At 40.2% G+C, this 22532-nt stretch overlaps 1 protein-coding gene across 2 annotated transcripts in view; it reads right to left on the bottom strand.

Annotated features, from left to right (window-relative positions):
* Nucleotides 1-1557: 1557 nt before the first annotated feature.
* Nucleotides 1558-22532, bottom strand: part of ntm (neurotrimin) — a 364482-nt gene continuing 343507 nt past the window's right edge. For both annotated transcript variants that reach the window (XM_027273586.1, XM_010744377.3), the window contains 5 exons: nucleotides 10819-10947; nucleotides 9931-10051; nucleotides 9664-9815; nucleotides 8438-8473; nucleotides 1558-6732 (listed from right to left, as the gene is read on the bottom strand). In XM_027273586.1, the coding sequence (XP_027129387.1) occupies nucleotides 6632-6732; nucleotides 8438-8473; nucleotides 9664-9815; nucleotides 9931-10051; nucleotides 10819-10947 (539 nt within the window). In that variant the 3' untranslated portion in view covers nucleotides 1558-6631. The remainder of the gene's footprint in view (nucleotides 6733-8437; nucleotides 8474-9663; nucleotides 9816-9930; nucleotides 10052-10818; nucleotides 10948-22532) is intronic.

Raw genomic sequence — 22532 nt, 5'->3', positions numbered from 1 at the left:
AGGACAGGATTGGCTAAGGTCCTCCTACCTAAACAAGGTGAGGACAGGACTGGCTAAGGTCCACCTACATTCAAAGATGAGAGATTAAAGAGATGCTTCACTACCCCACAAACAAATGTGGTCTCCTAGCTTTTGTGCTGACAATCATATGGATTTTAAAACTAACACCACCCTTTTATCTCTGACTTTTAACTGTATATGAAAAGACTTTTTTAAACATATTTACACTTCATGAACTATTATTTATTACCAACACAAACATTTTAATATCTGTATATGAATGAATGAAAATAATAGCCACAGGGCTACACCTGTGAGGACAAGAGACTCATAAAGGTTGCAGTGTCCAAATGTACTTGGTGTGAGCACACTGGCTGCAAATGGTTTTGTTGGTTTCGGTGTTTTGTACTCAACGGTCTCCATTCAGTGCTTCATTAGCTTCAGTGATCCTGAGTGGCAGTGCAACAGAACAATGCACAAATCCTGGGATGGCCCATTTTTGATTTTAGGGACACTGGCCTTCAACATAAGGCAAAGAAAAATAGCTCATCTTTCCAACAGCATGAATGTATTCAGTCTCATGTGTGTGGAGCAACTCTCAGCTGCAGCGGCAGATGTTTGCATGAATTAAATATTTGTTGAGGCTGAAGTAGAGCGGAGGGGTATCAACTGGAAAGCCATTTTTATGTCACTGCTTAACAAATGCAATAAAAAATACAAATAAAAAAGCACAAACCCTGAAATACTGTACATATTATGGACATTCTTTTATATTATTTATCGCACAGTGGAGCATTGCCCCCGGCCACAAGCATCACTGCCACTGACAACTCACAGTGGAAAACCTTCAGATTCCCGTTACATGCATCATCTATGCAGCAAATGAATGAGAGGAGGAAATTCTTATTGCATGCAGCCACAGTATGCAATTAACATTCATGGTGGAGGGAGAGAAACAAGTTTAGAGCTTTATGACAGACCCCCCGCTGTGGTAGTACATAATTGATGTACCAGAACGCTTAAAATACACAGTGTTCAGGCTTGAAGATACACTGGTGTCATTTAGAGAACTGCAGTTAGTGGGTGTCTGTAATGTAGCGGACAGACCACAACGAGCTCTGTCCAAGGTCAGGACTTCTGAGGGCTAAAAAAAAAAAAATCAATAGGTTGGTCCTGTTTCTGGATCGGCACCGCTGTAAGCAAAACTGCTGTTTATGCACCATTCTGTTGGCAGTGCAGTATAAGAAAAAGAAAAAAAAACACACAATCTTAATTAAGATACAACATTTTATTATTGTCAGTCTTAAATATGAGCACACACTTTTCATCAAGAAAATACATATGAACCAACAATCCTTTACAATGCAGGGAGTCGGATAGCAAGTCCCCATCCGCTTGGGAACAATCCAATCTGAAGAGAGTCCTGTGAACTTGTAGCCAGGCAAAGGGCAGATTTTCATTCATGTGAGTCAACCAAAATAAATCCCAACAGATCATGAGACTACTTCATGCGTCTGCTATGATAATCCCCCTGGTAGCTGAGACAAAGGTTTGATATCTCACATCCGAAAAATGATCTCTTCTAGACTCCGATGCAAATCACACGAATGTCACAAAACACCTAAAATTAATAGTACTATCTGGTAGGTGCAAAACAAGCTCAGTCATTGTTCTTAAATGGTATCAAATTTTCCTTAAAGACTGGCGTCCTGCCTTGCACATATGGTGAGAAAGAAAAGAAATTACACACATATTTTTTCATTTTTTTTTTTCCCTTCTCTCCTTCAACTCAGCCCCATGTTCCAAATGGGCCAATGTTTGCTCGGGCTGAGAGAGAGAATGAGTCCTGCAATCCTTATGCAGCAAACAGACAATGGAATTGGTCATATCAACATAAATATGCAGGGCTACTGCCAAAATATAAGCCTTCATGGGCCGTGATTCAGAATTGGCTGACTGGAGTCGGAAAGAAAAAAAGTTCTGTGTATTCAGGCCTTCTCAGAGCAATTTCCTTGCTGAACTTTGGGGGTGGATCAGAAATATTTTACTAGTGTATTTCCAAGATCCTCTCCCTGGGTTGCTAAGTTTTATCATTATAAGTTTGGCTTGAATGGGACTTTGCAGTGTGTCTTGCATATCGTTTTTAAAAGTCATGCTTGGTGGGAGTTTGCATTTGCATTTGCTCTAATAAGACAGTACAGACTGACTTTTTTAATGCCGTGCAGGAAGAAAGTGTAGTACAACTCCCTACTGTCTGAGAGACGGGGACTTATTTTCAATTATAGAAGTTAGTCCCATTGAAATTGGCGTGTCACCTCCTGCTGTGCATTGTTTGCCTGACTGCGATGCATGTTATATGCAGCTGTTGGAAGCGTGCAGTGTGGCGAGAAACAATCAATGTTCATTTTTAACTTTATTTAACTCCCTGGATGTTGCATAAACAGGATGTTACTGCGTTTAGAAAAGAGCTGCAGTCATCACACCGGGTGCGATTTACAGTATATACCCTTCAGGGTTACAATGCAGGATGAGTCCAGTTAACAACAGGACAGTATGAGGGCCAACTGAGAGCTTATTAGAGTCTTCTCAACTAAATGAGCCATAACATGGCAAATAGCTGTGTTGCGCAACACAAACCATCACACAGCCTCACTAAATGTAATGTGATTGTGTTTATTTAACTGCTCTGCAAGCCAGCTTGTCTAACCTTGAGGCTAGCGGCGCCCATACTGCACTGAGAATACCGGCGCTAAGTAATGTAAAAAGGCCTCAGGTCAGAAAACACTTCAAATTAAACCTTGAAAGAAGCGGCCTGCACAGGAGCACATCCTCCACATGCCTTCTCTTGTTACACATTTGGAGCAGCGGGGATTTAAGAACAAGGAAATGAAGATGATGCCTTTCTGTTAGCGGCATGTGGCTCAGACCAAGGCCAAAACTTTAGGAAGATGATCTAGTGGGATTTCCAACAGTGATCTGACAGGTGCTGACTGTTTTCCACCTCCACTGGAGAATCTCTCATCTTCAGATCATGGCTTCTGTGTTGCCTCTTCAGCTGAGCGTTGTTTGCAGTTTACATCGTTTTGTTCGTGTCCAGAAGTAATAAACAATGTTTTTTTTTTTTTATATTGACAGCTAGCACGGCTCCTCATAATGATGTCAGAATATGAATACACACAGTTTTGGTTTGAAGTCTGCTCAGCGCAGCCTCAACTCTGAATCGCTGCCTTAGTGACCATTTGGCATTGCAATTATTAGCTGGATTATTGGAGGGGAAAATACAGCCACCTCGTTACCTCTGGTACAAGTGAAAAAACGCATTCATGTTCATTCCCTCATGTTTTATATTTGGACAGCAGCCCTGCTGGTTTGTACAGATCTGTCTATATTCTAAAGGTAAGTGCTTACATGGGTTTGTCCTCAGTAATAGTGTGCTTGACTTGAAAAATTATACTGTATCTGACATGATTAAAAAAAGAGAGAAAGAAATAGATATATATTCACAATTATTAAGGACAAAGCAATAAACTGCAAACATTCAGCTGTCTGCACTTTTTTTAACAAACTGCGGAGCGCCGTGATACTCCCAGAGAAACACTACTGACGACAGAGCAGCGCGGTATATCAAGGGTTCCTGTTAATGAGCCTCACTTACATTGTCATTACAGTGCACACAAATACACATCTATGACCAGATCTAAGTCTTACTTTAAGGTGGTAATTGCCGGTAAATAATTGGACGAATTGCTGAATTGCTCAGAGGTAGTAAAAAAAAACAAAATAACATAAATGAATCAGTTTTTACAATGTGTGCTTGGCTGTTCTACAAAAGAAATATAGGCAGAGATATACAACACACTGCCTTACCTCACTGGAATCTGTGTCGTGTGTGTGTGTGTGTGTGTGTGTGTGTGTGAGAGAGAAAGAGAAGACGTGAGGTGTGTGTGTGTGTTTTTGTTGACTGATATTTCCAGGCAAACTATTGCGGGAGTTGTTTTCACATTTTTCAACCTTTGGAGTGAACTCGCAGCAGTGAGGCTGTGATTGTTTGTGCATATTGACAACACACACACACCTACACACACACACACACTCAAACCCCTTCTGAAGGGATCCCCCAGCACAGACCTCCTTGGGAGGTGATCTGACTTCAGTTCGTCTTAAATGTGGTTAATCTTGACTGTGCGAAAACAGACGTGAGATCAGTGGTGTCATCCTTGAAGCCAGGATGGAATAATTACCGTGTAATTTCCAAACATCACTGTGCTGGAGATGAATAATAGTCTGCGGTGTCTGTCTCTCTTTGTCTCTCTCTCCCTCTCTTTGTCTTGTGTGTGAAAACAAACCATGATTAGCCTGTCAGATTCAGCTCATGATTACCCTGATCAATTTCAATAATGGCCCTATCTGTTTCATGCTGTTTTCATTTGGATATTGGCTCTTTTTCACACTGTGTTATCCCCAAGGTCCACAAAGGAACTGAGTTCAAAAGAAAAATTGAGGTGCACCTGGATGATGATGGACTACGACCTTGCTAGAGCTGAGGCGAGCCAGGGGAAGAGATCTGAATTTTCTTTTAAGAGAGGAAAAGATGAACCCGAACATAGCAGAGATCATTGCTTCTGTCGCTCTTCTCCCTTTGGGGGCCAGCTCAGTGTCGAGTGAGCTTGCAATAATTTAAAAATAACCATATGTGAAAACACACTCGATCAGAGCTGTGGGCTCATAAGAAGCGCATCATTGCCCTACCGCTAAACAGGCACGCGCACACTCATTTGTTTTAACTCACTGTTCCTGTCTGATGTTTCCACAGAATCCTACAAATCCATTCGAGCTGCACACAATCCACTGATGTGGAGCGCACTTATCGTAGAAACCAAGAAACCAAGAGATGCTCGTGTGTGCAGACACAAACACTGATGCATTTTGCAAGAACGTCTAAAAATTCCCTTCCACGTTACAAAACCCAGAACTTCAAATCTTACTTGCTCTTAACACTACGGGCCGGCGGGAACCTGAGTGCGGACCGGCAGGCAGTCTGTGTGAATTGTTTGCCAACGTGAGACGTGAATAAGGTAAATTACCGGCTTTAATTCTTGCTGCCGTGTTGTGAGAGGTTTGTGATTGTTGCATAAAATCCTCGCACTCACAACTTTTTGCTTGCTGCCTCTCAAAACGCCGGCGGTGATCTCTTCTCGAGAATAAAACAGAGATATGATCTTCTTGTTTTTGCACATATCCTGTCTTTTTTTTTTGTTTTTTTGTTCTTTTGCTCGGACCTCTGCTCATTTTTAGTTATTACAATTTGGCAATATGCCTGCAATTCTTTTCTTTTCAACAAGAGCTGGGGATGTCGTGTTCGGATGAGCATTTCACAGTCAGAAATCGCATACTGTACATTTTGGTTTAAAGGTATCGATGAATTTAGATCTTTTATTTTTCCAAATTACCCCCATTTTAAACCCACATCAAAACACAACATGTTCACCCTCCTCGTGTTTGTGAAAAGACAACACTATGGAACATGTGTCACTGTGATTTGTTCGGTGCTGAGACTACGGAACAAAAGAAACTCCTGTGTATGTATAAGTACGGTGCTGTATAAACTTCTAAGTCTTTGGGTTACTGGTGTCTAAATACATGCAAAAAGTTTATTTTCTATGAACGTGACTTTAGTGAGCACTGGTTCGGAGCATGGGCGGGAACATTTTCTGAAATAACTGTTGTGTATGGCGTGATATTCAAAGTAGCAACAGCATTAATTTTCATTAATTAAAGTCAGACGTTGACTCCACACAAGTGGAGTTCCATTTTTAACTACTGAATTATAATAATTCTTGACACCATTTTTGTGTACAACTGTACTGGTAAAAGAAAAAAGAAAAAAAGACAACAAAGACATAAAACTAGGATATTTGTTCTAAATAATTACAACTTCATATTTTCATTTTTTCAAAAAAGAAACTAAAAAATAATTGGAAAAATAAAGATTAGCATAACACAACTGCAAGTATATCACTATAATTGTGAGAACAAAAATACTTGAAGGTCAAAAACAATTGCTTTTCCACAACCAGACTGAATGATAATTATTATACATATATGATAATAGCAGGCGTTCAGCCTCAGGGTAACCTAAATTCCTTCTGCTTCACTGTCTCGGTTTGACTTTGAGGTATTCAACATTCACCTCTCATACTTGCTGTAAATTTGCCTTTTCCTGGAGTTGAGATGAATATGCAATGCAGTTAAAAATTAATACAAATCAATCTGAATAAGAGACACCACATTTCAAACAAAATATTGTTTTTGTTTTCTTTTCCCGAGACATTTACATAAAGAGACAATCCAGAATAATATAATTTAGAGAGAAAAATATTCAACATAATTCAATTAAAGTGTGAAATATTTGTTACATCCTTCAAATCTAAAAAAAACAAAACGTTTGTTACGTACTTATTTAGTGGGTCAACATCATTATGTAGCAGGATACTTCATGCACTCACTGTGCATCAGTTTATGGTTCCAGTTGAAAAACAAACAGAAAATAAATCACGCGCACACACACACACACACACACACACACACGCACACACACACACAAAATACTTGTGTTCAAATCCATCCCTCTTCAAAATCTGAGCAGGAAAGGCAGAATCACTAAGAACAGGAGACAGGTATGCGAGTGCACTCCCATCGCGCCGCCGCTGCCGTCTTGAACTGCTCTCGGTCCTGACCGGGGGAAAGAAGCAAAAAAACAAAACTGAAGTTTCACCACCGGGGATTGTTTTTTTTTTATTTATTTTTTTTAGCACTACTGGCATTGAAAGATTTCCAATTTGCTAATAACACTTCCTTTCAGCACAACACTTCACGTGTAACTTAACTGTGATTATACAGCGCAAACCCGGATGAAAACACTGGGAGACTTCACGCTGTATTTTCTCCATGCAAACCGGTGTGCATAATTAGTGATTAGTTATCATAGTGATTACACTTCATTGTTTAGAATTACAGGGGGGGTTTAGGAGCCAAGGTATTGCAAGTCACTTGGCATCAACACATAGTTTAAATGCTCTGCTGCTGCTGCTGTAGTGCCAAAGTGTCTCCTGCAAAAGTTCAAGAGCAGCTCATCTGTGGATGAAATCATCTCTATTTACATACAGCTAACACATTTTCTAAAGAATGTAATGAGGCTTGGATAATTTCTCATGAACATAAATAGGAAACATTTTAATGAACAGATAAGTTGAGAAAAAACTCACTTCACTTTAATGATCACACAGACTGAGATGGTGGAATCTGATCATGCGTGTTGATGTTAATGCATGCTGACGTTCATTAGCAGTTTGTTTTCTTACAATATGTGTATCTGTAATACTTAAATGTACTAATTTAATGCTAATGTATTCAGATCTGACTAAAGGACTAAAAAATAAATATAGTACACATTGTATAAAGTATGTAGCATTCTTAATTAAGTCTTTGTATTATTTAGTGTCACAATGTTTCAGCCGTATTTAGTGACTGTGAATGGAATTCCCCAGAATCTGCTGCTGAAATACAATTTGATGATGCAAAAACTAAAACACTCCGTGCTCTTTTCAGGGATGAGCCAAGTTTCGTCGAAGTGAAAAGCACTGTGCGAGGATTGAGGACACGTTTTTAACTTTGAAGCTCGTAACACAATGACTACTCATTTCCCCTGGATTTCCATGAGTTCACCACAGTTTCCTTTGGGGCATCTATCCAATTACTGTGCCACAGTGGATTATCCCTAATCCTGCATACGGCTAATTAGAATAATGACGTTCACTCATAGCCAAAAATCAAAGCCATTAATACAATTGTGTTAATGGAGTGCGTTTGCTTACAAGATGCTGCAACCATCAGTCACAAGGACACGTTAAAATGACAAGATGGCTGAGATGTTTTTCTCTGCAGCTTTCTGTGTGTGTTTCTGTGAGCAATGTACAGTTGAAATATGATAATTACAAGTACAGACAAGCATCACACAGGCACAAAGGTTGATAATGGAAGATGAAGAATACTTACAATGGGGGAAAGAGCATGCAATAATGAAGCCATGGTTAGATTTGCAGAGGAGAAAGATGAAACATGGTTAACACAACAGGCTCCAATGACCATTTTCACAAAGATTCACAAGACATCTTCTTTAAAGATGCTTTTCTTTTTGCCACACAGCAGCTTTAACACGTCGAATCATGAAGAGAACAAAGAGTTGTTCAAATATTACCGTGCAATTTCAACACGATCAAAAGAGCCCAGAAATGATTTTGTCTCTTCTTGTCAAAACGCTGTGACGCTGCAGCCGACTTTCCAGTTTGTGAAAATGGCAATGTTTGTCATGTGCCAGCATGCAGTTAATACTTTCGATCCGTGACAGTTGAAGTGCATGCTGGTGTGGAATACTAACCTTGCAATAGCGTTGAGCTAGTGGGTTCAATTACCACTACACCAGGGGAACAAATGGAACAGAGCAACATATCGGAAACAGAGTAGCAACACATCATTGACAACAATTGTCAAAAGCATGAAAAATAAGCTGCTGAATGGACTTTTGCATTGTGGCTGCACAGTTATATATAAAATGATATAATTACACAAACAAATAATAATTCCAAAAGCCATTCATTAAACTACAGGTAGTATCAAAAGTCCATTTCAAAGCTGAAACAGTATTTTACATCTAACAACCACTCACTTAAAAAAAAGTAATAATCCACATGATTCTTGACTTTAATGATTTAATGTTTGGAGATATGTGGAAATTTCTTTGTTTGGATGCAAACCCCCAGGAACAACAGTGGATGTCGTTATAACCTAATGGCTTAAAAATCTGTTAAATGTCATCACATTTAACATGTCTGTCATTAAATCACGTATCTTTTGCATTAATATTCCTTGCAACTCCATTCAGATATGACAGGACATGTATAGAAACGTATACGCAATGCTTACTCGCTATTTTTGTGCACAAAAAGGAGCCAGGAGACCGGCTAATGTCAGGTCCAACTGATCATGTCAAAGCTGCCATCACATACATATACGTATGTCTGAAAGGAGCATGCACAATATCTCTAAAGAAATCAGTGAATACTTTCTGAGCAACACTTTTTATATTAACAGAATTTCCAGTATAAGTTTAAAAAAAGTATCCAGGAGCAGAGAGAGTTATTTTTATGCCTTTCATGTATGTGGGGAGCCAGCAGGAAGTCAGCTAGCTGAGCAAGAGAAGGACTCTTTTGCTCTACAGGGCCCAAACCACCGAAGCCTGACATGTTTTTTTTTGTGAATCAGAATTAATAAAGCGCCACCTTGGAACACAGCATTGGGTTATCTTCATACATTCATATTTTGAACCCACAGAACTGAAGGTACAGATCTATGTAGACTGTGGCTTCTCTTTATACATTTACTCCATATGGCTACATATTTATATTTTTGTATAACAAGTTTCTGAGTCGGAAATAATAATATTTTTACCTATAAAAATAGTTCAGGAAATGGGTTGCTCAAAAAAAAGATGTGGATTATTACTTTTCTTGCAGCATGCATTTAGCAGGTACGCTCCAGCTGCGTCTTTATTTGTGTTTTCTGGTCTGCGGTGCTAAAAATGGGACAGGTTCCTGCTGCACTCACCATACAGGAGGAAGTTTGTGTTTGCGCTCCCGAGTTTGTTGATGGCGACACAAGTGTAGTTGCCGTAATCTCCGTCAGACACGTTGAAAAACGTCAACCTCGACAGCGATCCGGTGCTCACAATCTCTATGCTGTCGAAGCCGTTAAAGATCCTCAAAGACAGAGACAAAAAACACATCATGAGCTGACCAATAACCATCAATGACTCTCTCACTCACAAACACACGCACACACTTCTTCCATTTGCCAACGTAAAATGCAAATTACCTTCTGTCATCTTTATACCATTCGAAATCTGCCTCAGGCACTGCATCAGCTTCACACTCCAGCTCTCCTGTCTGGCCCAGAGTCACTCCGACATCTCTGCCCTCTGACACGGTCGGAGCATCTACAAGCAGTCAGCAACACATGAGAGAGCGCCGCGATGAGAACTACAAGGCGGCGCGAGTCAAAGCGATCAGGAGAGGGGTCACAGCATCTGCACCTCTTTTAATTCATAGCTGTGATCCGACACCATGACCAGCAGTGAACGGGCATTAGTTCAAATCATGTAGAATATTCATTGGATTGGTGAAACGGCAAAAAAAAAGCCACAAACTTTCAATAAAAAAAAAAAAACTAATTAGTTCAAGTTCATTCCTTGAAAATGAAGTCAATTATCAGAATTGTTGCAGATTATTTTTCTGTTGATCAACCCAACTATAAATTATCAGATAAAAACCTTGTGCCTAGTTTTTAAACACCCTGTTATTAAAAGTTCTTTGCCAATTATGAAATAATTACTCCAGAGAACGTTTGATTCAGCATAGAAATAGCTCTAATAAGACAAAAAATGATAATGCCAAATTTAATTAAAAATAAAATAACTTCAACTTTATTTATTTATATAGCACTTTTCATACAGAGCGGAGTAGAAACAGAAATAGACAACAGTTCTTAAGGTAAGCAAATAATGTCATTTTTAAAGCTGCAATATTTACATTTCGTTCACCACTAATACTTTAATGATTCTTTTAATTAGTTTGGCTTTTGATATTTCCAATTTGCTATTGACATTAACCCAACTCACTATTCAGCTTACAGTGATATAACGCAGCAGAGACTCATATTTGAGAAGCTGGCAGCAGAGAAATATTTGCCGGCGATCATACTCACAGTTAACGGTGATGTCTACAGTCTGGACGTCTGTGTCGATATCGTTGACAGCTGTGCATTCGTACGTCCCTGCTCTCTGTCTGGAGATAGATGGGATTTCCAGGTACTCGTCGTCTGATGCCAGGTCCCCTATGAAAGATCACACACACACACAAAGTGGGAGGAAGTGGAGATGGTCATTCAGAGTTAACGCGACAAGTCAACAGCTGTGGCTCGTCCTGACCCTCTGCGTCACCGCCTGGCCTCGTGATCATCGCACCGGCGCACAGAGAGAAAAGGGTAATTGTTACAATGATTTAACACAATCTATCTGATTTATTCTACTATTATTACTAAATGGAAGATCTATTTTGGTACTGTTTGATTTCTGTGCTGTAGTTAATACTGAGCTTCGACAGATCCTGTTCATTCCTGCAGCAACCTGATCTGGTCTGACACAGCTGCATGTGTGTCAAAGCGTACAGTCATGACATGTGCCCACCCTGTCTCTGCCTCTGATGCTCTTCTGTTGTTTCCTTCAACGCGTACAAAGACTGCTTCTTGAGCTTCCTGGCATATTTCTGAGAACGCTCTGTGATTAGTGCTTTGTTAAGCCCCCCCACTCATTATCGCTTGTCTGTCAGAACTTTCATACTCTGCTCTTTTGTTTTGTACCTCTGAAGCCTTCGAGCGTACCAGGACCACGACTGAGATACGAGAATATGAACAGGGAAAAAAATGCCAGCCCTGCTACTTTTTTTCTTGAATCAATTTGACACACTTGACAGAGACACTTAACACAGCACTCATCGTAAAGAACAAAAGACGTAATTGACTTCAAGCCTCCTCCCAAGATGTTGGTCGGTGACAGTAATAAATTGCGCATGGATTCACTTTGCTGGGTTTAGACACATTACTGAATTGCACCTGGGAAGGCTGTTACAGAGAGAAACCCTCGCTGGCACACTGATCACCTGACGGGAAGTGTCAGGAGGACTCGTATAGGTGTGCAGAAGTTTTTTGCATGGCTTTCTCTCAAAAGAGGATGCTTCCATTTCACCAATAGAGACCGCAGTGTCAGTTAAAACCACACTGAGGAGAGGTAATCAAGACGAGGCGGAGAGTCCTCACATTTCACGGCAAGTGTAGCGGCACATTAGCATAAGCGAGTCCTTCAGAACGACACATGAAATCAATGTTTGTTTATAGTTCGTGATCTCAAACATATATATTTAGCCAAGTGGGAAATGTGACTGTAATTATGAACGCCGGCAGATGGCAGCGTCACGATTTGAGTGCTCCCAGTGAGAGAAAAAGATACTGGGGAACAAGAGACGTGGAAAGAGGAAGACAACTCGTTTTGACGGTAATGTGCACGCATTATTCTCGCTAAATAATACACACACCATGTAACTGGTGAACCACCGCATGAGTGAAATGCTACACTACTGAAGATTGCAAGATGCATGAATGCGAGATTGTGAACTGAATTTGTGTCGTATGGATGAGCCATTATAGTCATTGTTGGACATATCTTCTGCATGCACTTGTGCAGGATTTTGCAGTGGAGGTTTTAGCACCAGTAGACTTTAGAGTTATCGATTCCTAGGTGTTACCACTTAAGCAGACTAGATAGGTCGAGGTGTTACAGTGTATCAAAGGGGGATCCTCAGTACTCAGTTTTTCTGCTGCGTAGAAGGCAGAGAAGTCTATGTTTGGGTTTAAAGGTTGTATCATTTCTGCTATGCTACACTAACACATGACTACTATTAATGAAGTAATGATATGTCCAACATGGTGTGAATGCTTGCTGTTTTTCAGTCTTCTTTTATGTCATATGGAAGCACAGTTCCTAGTCACTATGTAACATTTAAAGGTACTGGGAGACCAGCTATATACATATACAGAACAAATATACATGCAGTACTGTACATATCAAAGGCCGTGTATTTAATGAGTGAGGTGTCATCTACCGCACATGGATAAAGAGACAAGATGCGTCAGGATTTCTCAGCTCAGCAGGTGACTGAGTCGTGCGCGAGCTTCACAATAACTAATCAAAGCAACTCGTCACACTGTTGGGGTAAAAGAAAATCCTGTGAGTCTGTGAAAAGCTGGGGAAAGTAGATGCCTAATCCAACAAATGCAGGTGGAGATGTGAAACCCACTTCCATTCTGGATTTCATTGCAGGTTAGAAACAACCAAGACAAAGAAATATGTCATCAAATGTTCCTCATGCTAACTGGCAGCTCATTATTTCAACTGGTGCTAATTAAAGATAATTCTTTCAAAGGCAAAAAAAAGCCAGTGTCAGTGCAAAGATTGGAGAGAGAAGCGCTTTGTGACACCACGCTGCTGTCAGACTCTGTGTTTTCACAGTTGAGCACAAGAGTCTCTTGTAAAATGAGCAAACTAATCTCGTCACATCGATTTCATCTGCAGCCTCCCAGTTAAACGCCGTGCATATCACATGAGTGTATCAGATCAGATGTTCTCAGGGTTCAGGTGTTTCTGAATCTTTGACGATCTGAGTAACATACAAATATGAAAGCCCTGGATAATTTCAATTACAGATTTTAAAGGATTTGACATTATCCACATCATTAGATTACAGTATATCCTACAGTTGGATTACAGTATAATCCTACACTGATTTTGCCAACATCTGTGAAAAAATCATTTTAAAGAAGCTCAGACACACCATTCACACGCAAATTCCTTTCAGATCAACTATGTGTTTATCATATAATCAGCATGAAAGATAAGTATTCATGTATTCATAGTATTGCATCATTAGTTCAATCCACAGGCCTTCACCTGCCCACCTACTCCACACATCAGTACATCGCCTTCATCTGCAGGATCTGTTTGATCAGCGGGCGACCCCGGTGTCGATGTGACACCTCGATAAATGAATTCATTGTCAAACAGGAGCCAGCTGTTTGTTTCCCGTTCCCCTCATCAGTGTTGGTTTCTTTTAACCGTGACAACGATCGTCCCTGAACCCTTAAACAAGTGTTTGTTGTAGTAACCATGACGACAGAGATCTCGTAATGAAGTCGTCATTTTAACGACGCAATGCTTGTTTAAGTCCTTTTTGTGTCAAAGATTACCAACATTCTGGAGGGCATGCACAAGCAACAACATATTTCTTTTTAATTTGGACTTCTTGTTCATATTAAGTCACCTTTTACCCAGTCAGTGTACTCCGCGAAGCAAAGCACAATGGTTACTCCCAAATCATTTAACCAATCTCGCTATTTGAGGCCACTCCGTAGAAAATCATGACCTCCCTGTCAAACATATACACGCTATCACCATCGTATTATTTTCTTTCAGAAGGCACAATGCTCCTCCACCTACACCGGCTTCCAGAGCCTCGGTTGGCTCGGCTCAGAGGTCGCAACCCTTCAAATCCCCGTCTCTCATTTACATAAACTCACCTGCACCATCACTCATTTGAATGTAAAGTGTTTAGCCAGTGCGAGGCAAACGATCCTGCATTATAAATAAAGTAATAAATCATTATTATCTTGCATCAGAGCTGCATTACTGAGTCATGTGCTGCTGCTGTCAGTCTGACCACCAGTCACCAAGCTGTGTAAGTAAAGCCATTGACAGTAGTGTGCACCACGTGCCAAAGAATGATGTTTCTCTTTATGTGTGCTAGAGAGAGAACAAATGTTGCCACAGCAGAAACAAAGAGTTGACAGGACTCCTCAGTATCCATTACACAGCCCTACTCAAGCTGTGAAAATAAAATACACAAAGAACCCCTCGTTATAGACTTCTTCCATTTTTATGTGTTCGAAAAACTTACTTACTACATTTTTTCTCAAACCTACAAACGTCCAGCCTTTCTAATTTATGAGTCTTTGTTAAAGAGGACTGCTGGCTTTGTGACCAAGTCATTAGCGAGATAGTTCTGTGTCCTGCACTGCCATCAAAGTGACATGGCAGGACATCGGGGAGACTAGACAGGAGAGGGTGGTCAGGAGAAGAAAAGCAAAGAGAGCCAGGAAGTCTCTGGAGAGGCCGGCAGAAGATAATGTACCCTCTCTGTGTCCCTGAAATGCCATCCTCAAACTCAAGGGCAAAGAAGAAAACGGTGTAGAAAATGGAAAGAGAAAAATATATTTGTGTGCAGGGCAAGGGGAACAACTTTGGAGTTGGGAGAAAAAAGGAGGAGAGCAGATGCTTGAGGGATATAGGCATTTAAGGAGAGGGAACAAGGGGATACGGTGAGGTTGGATTTAAATTGATGAATCCAAGCAAAGGGGAGAAAAAAGAAATAGAAGGAGAACGGCAGAAAGAAGCTGTTAACAGACACATAACCAAAGAGAGAGTGGGAGTTTAGATTGTGATACCGGTGCTGTCTTGAGGGAAAGGTAGTCAAAGTGAAATGTGTCGAAGAAAAAGTGACAAAGCTTTTGTTACCTAGACAAGCTGAGAAAGAATGCTCATTGAAAGGATGCTCATGAAGACAATGAAGGAGAGCAACCGAGTGCAGCTGCACTGCAGCTCGAGCCTTAAACTGTGCCTTCTCTGTACGAGGTAAATATATATGGTTATTTTCCCACTGATTATCAGCCCTCGGCATATGAAATTCCTTAATATGCCAGGCCTCCTTTGATGCGTCATCCTCTTTGAAGAAAACAAACATAAAAGGGGTGAGTGGAAAAAAGGAGACTACAGTAACACAGGGTTCTACATATTAGTGCAATGCAATAAAGCAGCTTTACTTCTATTGAAGAGGTTTGGCAGTGAGGAGAATCTGTTGTGACAGTATGGTTTTGGATTTGACCCATCAATAGCATGCACATTTCTGAGCATACAAAGAAAAAACGAGAACCATGGCTGCTACTAATCTCTCAGACCATAGGTCCATTTGTATTTCAGATATATACTAAAAGGAGAAGCAGCTGTGCAAGTGAAGGTTGTATTATGTGAGATGAAGCGATGAGCAATGTTGGGTATGTAGCAGGAATGAAAGAAATCACAAATTTTTTTTACACAAAATAAAAAAGAATACTTTCCTCTTCAGAGATGATTCCCTTTCATGACAACAAAAAGAAGAGCGTCGACAATCCCGTCCAATTAACTGGTTCAATAAAATAGAGCAAAATAGGTCTAGTAGCCATTGATGAACCTGCTGTTAGAAAAGTGACCTTTTTTTTAGTGCTAGTGTCTATCAGTCCAGGGACAGTAGCTAGTACATAAAGTACCTGCTACAATCCTGAAAAAGAATTTTTTATTTCTAAAGAGAATAAAACATTTCTCAACCTCACATTTCTGTGTCCACTTTCCAATAGTCCACCTTCTTTGCAATTTACTAGATGACATAAAAATGACCAATCTTTGTAGTGAAGTTACCAGTAACATTAATAGAACTATCATCATTTATAAAATATGATACATTATAGATTAAATCCGTCTTAAAGGGATGACATGTGGTAGATGTAGGCAAGAAGCTGGCAAGAAGAAGTTTTTATTCTCTATCAATCAAAATCGAGAGTATTGGCAGGTGTTTATTTTTTTCAGTTTCCCTTCTAGCTTGGTGGGACATATGCGTGGACATAACCGGAACCAGGACCCTGATACAAGGAACCCTTCATAATGAAATACTATCTAACAATATCATAAACCAAAAACATAGTCAATGTCTTCTTGTAGTTTCTACGATACAGAAATACAATAAATAAATACACTTCAACTGTGGCAAATAATCGAAACAAATAAAGACCCAACATCAGGAACCAACTACCTCTCATACTCTTATAGCATGGCTGCATGTTCACTGTCCACTGGACACGGAAGGAACTGTTTCCCCAGGAGATTAAAATAGCAATTTTAAACAAAGTTTTTCAGTAGAAAAATGTCAGAAAAACTTGAACGGATTTTATTTTTAGTTTCTTGTGCTCGGACACAAAAGTTCATGAGGAGTTTAATGTCAGAACAAGAGTGTTTTTTTATTCTGCTGTGAATAGAGTAAAAAAAAAACTCTTGAGAGTTTTAGCGGTGATTCATGGTTTAATAATACAATCTGTGGAAGACAGGGAACAGAGCATTGGTACCAACTGATGGAGAACAACTGTTCAGAAAGAATTTTGGGTAAGTTGTCTCTGTAATGCAGTCATTGATAATTATCATTGTATGAGCTGAGGACAACACTTGTCTTTTTAAATCCACATTTCATACACGGGGCATACAGGTTTATTCAATTTGTCTGGAAGTGTTTTTTGGATTCCAGGGAACACTGTGTACACGTTACCGTGTGTAAGTGGCGTACTCTGGAGTTTACAAGATTAGCATAGAGATTAAAAGTTTAAAAGCCCATTATGAGCCATAAAGGCTGTGTGTATGTGTCTTGGGGACTCTGCTGCACTCCACAATATGATATTTGGGGAGAATGAGAAAAAGTATTGCTATTTGCTATTTATTAAGCAGCGTGTACCCCCTTAGGAGTGTGTGGTCAGCAAATCTCCTGTTTACACTGAAAAAAAAAAAAAGAGCCGTGGTCACCAAAAAAAGAGAAGAATTCATTTTCTCTGCATGATGAATATCCACGCAAAATAATAAAGTCCAGATATTAGTCTGTGAGATACATTGTGATGAATTAAAGTGTTAATGAAGGGTGGGCAGACCCAAATCATTAGAAATCATCCCATGGGAACCAGGAATCAAAACATTTGTAGTCACTTCTGTCATGAGAAAAAAAAGAGAAAGCAACCTTCCATAACAAACTATGATGACAGCTACAAACTGCAAAAAAGTTCATGATCATTTAAGGAAAGGTAAGTCAATGTGGACTTTATCACAGGGCTGTGGATGAAGTTTCAAACTTAACACTGCCATGAACATCTAAAATGATATTGATATGGTATAATAGTGTTTAAGTTATCGCTTTCACCTTCAAAAGGGTAAAAAAAAAAAAGTCCAATCTACTACGACTACAAACTCCATCAACTCCAACTTCAAATGAATCTTTGCAAGCAACCTGGCCTGTGCAAATCTGGAAAACTTTTATTGCTTCTAGGCCAAATTCAATCATGTGCATGTTCATTCCAGCTCCCTTAATGCACCGGGGCGTAGGCCGGCCGCCTGGGCTGACAAACTTTGCAGTCAGGTTGTGCGGCCTTGTGGGAGATACCGAGGATCACTTTTGATCCGCCACAAGCCCCTAAAGCCATCTATCTATCAAAGGTGAGGGGGAGCTGGGTCACAGCTGTATGAGAGCCCCGGCCTCAGCCTGAAATCATCAATCTTTATGCACACACATACACACATATACACACACAGCACATCTTTATTTATTTAATTCACTCTTTTTAACACCCCGGAGTGCTTGCAATAGCTGGGCTCACAGTGAATGGCCCCAGGCTGGAGGAGAGTTGCTCTGCAGCTGGGAGATACTGGAACAGAGGTTTGGACTACAGCAAGTGCTGGGACATTTTCTGCTCCTGCTCAGGCTGCTCTCTATGAGTCAGGGTGACAAGTGTATAGTGTAACTCTGTGTATTCTTACCAAGCTTGCTTATTGGGCCCTTAGTGGAATACTGAAGATGAAACTGATAGGAGAAAGGTAACTAAAAGAAAGATTCAGCACATTGAAAGTGAACAGTTTGAGAGAAAAACAACCCCAAAAAAAAAACCCGAACTGAAAATGACTGAATCAGACTTTTATCTTGCATGAGGAAAATCAAAACGACAGCTTCTCAAGCTAACGCTAGTCTATTTACATTTCCATCCCGCACTAAACTAAAAGCCAATACACATCCTGGAATTGTAGTTTTGTTGGCGCGTGCAAAAAAAAAAAAGATCTTCACTATGAATTTCAATGTATTTTCTCAGATACGGGTTTTAAACAGATAAATAAACATAAGCCACCAGTCACTGCATATGTTTTGATCATGAAGGGTGCTCAGATGAGAAAAGAATAATAAACGCCTTTGAATGGCACTGCCGTGCTGGAAAATGGGTTGTCTCACATAGAATTTGTCGCTGAGTTTGGTGTTGCACAAAAACTGAAGACTCTGCAGAAGTGTAGCCACATGACACACAGACAGGACAGAAACTGCGAAGATGTCACAAACACATCGTGGGTGAGAAGTCACCAAGTCTCCCTCTACAATTACAGCTTGTAGGCAAAACAGATCTTACATGTAAACATCATTAACTACATGAATAAAAATACAGGTGAAGGAGGAAAAATGTATAAAAATGTGTTTTTATGACACAATACTAAATCCATCCATCCACTAACAATGAATGACTCAGGTTTCTCAATCTCCTCCCACATCAAAATGTATTTATAGGCAATTATAACAGACTGCACCTTCAGGAGGCCTGACAAGAAAAAAAAAAAACAGCTCTTGTTTTTCACACCATGAGCCAGGAAGTTAAAGCAGAAATGAAACCAGCTGTTGGATCCAGTTAATGAGATTTCACAACAATAGTTCCCAGAGATAGCCGACCGCTTCAGTCCCATGTCTCGGAAACACGTGTCGTCCCCTCTGGCCCTGCAGTCTATTCCGTTACACCGTTCTGTCCTCAGTCTAACTCCCTAATTCACGATTGTCTAATTAAAAATTACAAAAGAGTGAGAGAACCACTCGCTCTCTCTCTCTCTCTCTCTCTCTCTTTCTTAGGTGTAGTACAGATCAGTTCATGATCATATTGGACTGGGATGAACGTGCTCTGCTGGTTTCATAGGCTATTGATTAGGTGTTCAAGAAAAGAACAAACAAAAAGCAGATTACCTAATTAGGTCTTATTTGTGTTCTCCTATATTCTCAGCTACAACATTAGAGCACTGAAAGAGAAAAAACCATTAACTTCCTATAACCAACACAAAGAATCATTAAATGCATATTCAAAGATTGATTTTGATGTTTAATTCATTATGGGACGTTCTGTTTTATTGTATCCGTCTGGTAACAGTATGAACCACTCACTCATCCCAGCTCAGCTTCAGCCTGATTAGTTTCACCAGTGTCTTGTCATCCTGCCTTCACTTGTGTATTTATGTAGTCTGTGTGTTTCTTTGGTTACAGGGTCAGTTTGTAATGTCACAGTTCAAACAGGGTAACCAGGAACACAAAGAGAAAGACCCAAATGCAGACTCATTGGCTGAACTAGGCCAGATGAATGGTTTTAATACAAAAGCTCATGGATTGTCAGGCAAGCTCAAGTAGCAAGTAAACAAATCCGTAAAGCAGCAGGCCTAATTCAAAGGCCAGGTCCAATAAAACAAAGCAGTGGTCTAAACCAGACAAAACTAAAACACAAGGAATGACTGGAACGCTGGAACCTACAGTAGATGTTCTGAACAAGCACATTCAGAGGTGTTTCATCACAGAATGAAGGGTGACATGTGATAATGGTTTAAGTGTGGGTGCACAATCTTCCTACCTGGAGGGCATTCAAAGTGATGCACTCATCTGCAGGAGAAGTAGACGGGTGCTGGTCAAGCTGTTTGCTCAGCAGGCCTTCAAATGCTATCAAATGACTTACAGCAGGATTAGGTCACAGCAACAGAGCTGACTGACCCCTGGTCAGCCTAGAGCACAGTGGCAGCACACGTCATCGTGACTTGTTTAACCTTTTTGCTCCGTACCTCTTAGAAAGTGAATGCTGTTTTAAAGTACGGACGTTCTAAAGCTTGAAATCATGCAACAAAAGTGTGAGATGAAGTGTAAAGAAGCCAGCGAGAGCCGACGGTCTCTAATGAACGAGTTAATGTTATGTTTATCCACACAAAGCAGCGAGCCAAAATACTCCAGAGACACAATGCATCATCGCCTTTCAATGAGTCAGCGGTCCTTACTCCTCTGACTCCCTGCTGGTAAACACTCCATCTCCTCATCAAGCCATTCAGCTGGTACATACAGCTGCTGTATGAGTATACAACAGAATGTGATGATGGGATGAACGTCATATCGACATTTGACACAAATAATAAAACACAATAAGAAAACAACAACAAAATCATTTTCGGTCACCTTTACAGCAGAGTGCAGCACCGTTCAAGCAATGATGCCTTTCCTTTTGAAACTTGGCCTTCAGAACAACAGAGGATTTAAAATCACAAGTATGTTGCATTCCTTCACCTCCCCAGGACATTTTTGTGGATAACCCATGAAATATTGCAATGTTTTCATGATGTGACAGGACAATGAGCAGGTGTCTTCAGCATCTTTTCATGTTGGAATGGTCTAGTGGGAGAGCCACTGATTACATGTCTATCCCTGGCTGAGATGACAAAAGCACAGAAATAGCTGGTTACGTATCCAGGAAGCTGTTTTGGGGCCAGGGAGTGATCCAGCATGCCAAGAACCTACAGTAACAAAATGGATGCCAGACATTGTTGGGACTAATGTTCACCTAAGAGATGGAACACTGTATGTTAAATATACGTTAACTTGAGCTCTCTGGTGGCATGCTTACAGTAACAGGCTGCCAGATAGGTCTGTACATTTAATCTACCAGGCAACAACAAAACATTTAAAATTTAACACCTACAATAAAAGCAGTGCCACTGAAGTAACCATGTCAGTGTCAGTGACACCCATCGTTTGATTTGTTGGTCAAGATGAAACATCTAAGGTAGAGAACGTGCAGTTTGGGGTGATCCTTTGTGATCGGTTTGGCCTGCAATCATTCACAACTATGAATTGTTTGTCTTTGGCCCTTTGGCACCTTGGACAGATCTGGTTTTCAACTGCAATGTCAGCTCATCCCTGTTTCCAACTTTACCCTCAAAAACATTAGCCTGTTCCTCCCAGAGTTGGTTCCAAAAGAGAAGTGCTTCTCCCACAGTCTCACTGACAATTGACTGTGTCGTGTCAAACGCCCTGTGTGATACAAACTGACTGACAATCTCAGGACCATCTCCAACTATGATCCATTCCATGAAAATCGTCAGATATGCTTTCCTGAGTGTCTGTCATACAGTTCAACTGTTCTTGTCTTCGTCTGGTGGCGTGTCTATCCTGAGAGGAACAGAAAAAACGATATGTGCGGTCTTATCTTTCCAGATCCGGATTTGAAAGCTTGTTAAAAATACTGTCATGTTATTTTTTTCTCTGCCGTTACTCGTTTATTTATAAGAGAGAAAAAGGAAGCCCAAGAGAAAAGAAAAGTCCACTAAGTTCACTAAGCTTTTAATTAAGTTGGGTCCAGGATTTTTGGGGGGTTTAACTACTTAACAGTGATGCAAGGTAGCAGAAGATAAGGAAAAGGGTGAAATGAGATGGTGGAGAGGTTGCAATAAATTTGTAGCCAAATATTTGTTTTGTATTTAACAAGTTTGATCAATTAAAGAAAGAACTAAGTCAATTTTCTTTTCCTCTTCCAAATTTTAACAGTACAGCACTACTTTTAAGAATAAGCTGTCCTCAGTCAACAGTGTTTAAGACTTCTGCTGAGCCTATAGTATTCTGACTTTTGTATCCTACAAGAACAAGATCTTCCCACCCATGTTGGCAGGTTTTCCTCAAACACTCCTTAAACAAACAACTTTTATTGGTCGTTAGAATCTGTGTGTCACTCAATCAGAGTGGACAATGTCATTAACCGAGCACCAAGTCTTTATGATGTACAACAAACATGGATAACGTACAGTAAATACTGATGCTCATCACCAATCTGTTCTCCATACAGAGACTGCGGGGTTCTGTTATAAAGAAATGCTGCACTTATGTCACAGACTGACAACGAAAGTCAACAACCTCTAC

The sequence above is a fragment of the Larimichthys crocea genome, chromosome XXII, assembly GCF_000972845.2.
Source record: "Larimichthys crocea isolate SSNF chromosome XXII, L_crocea_2.0, whole genome shotgun sequence".
Lineage (NCBI taxonomy): Eukaryota > Metazoa > Chordata > Actinopteri > Sciaenidae > Larimichthys > Larimichthys crocea.
Note: the sequence above shows the minus strand (reverse complement) of the source record. Positions and strands in the feature narration are given on the sequence as shown.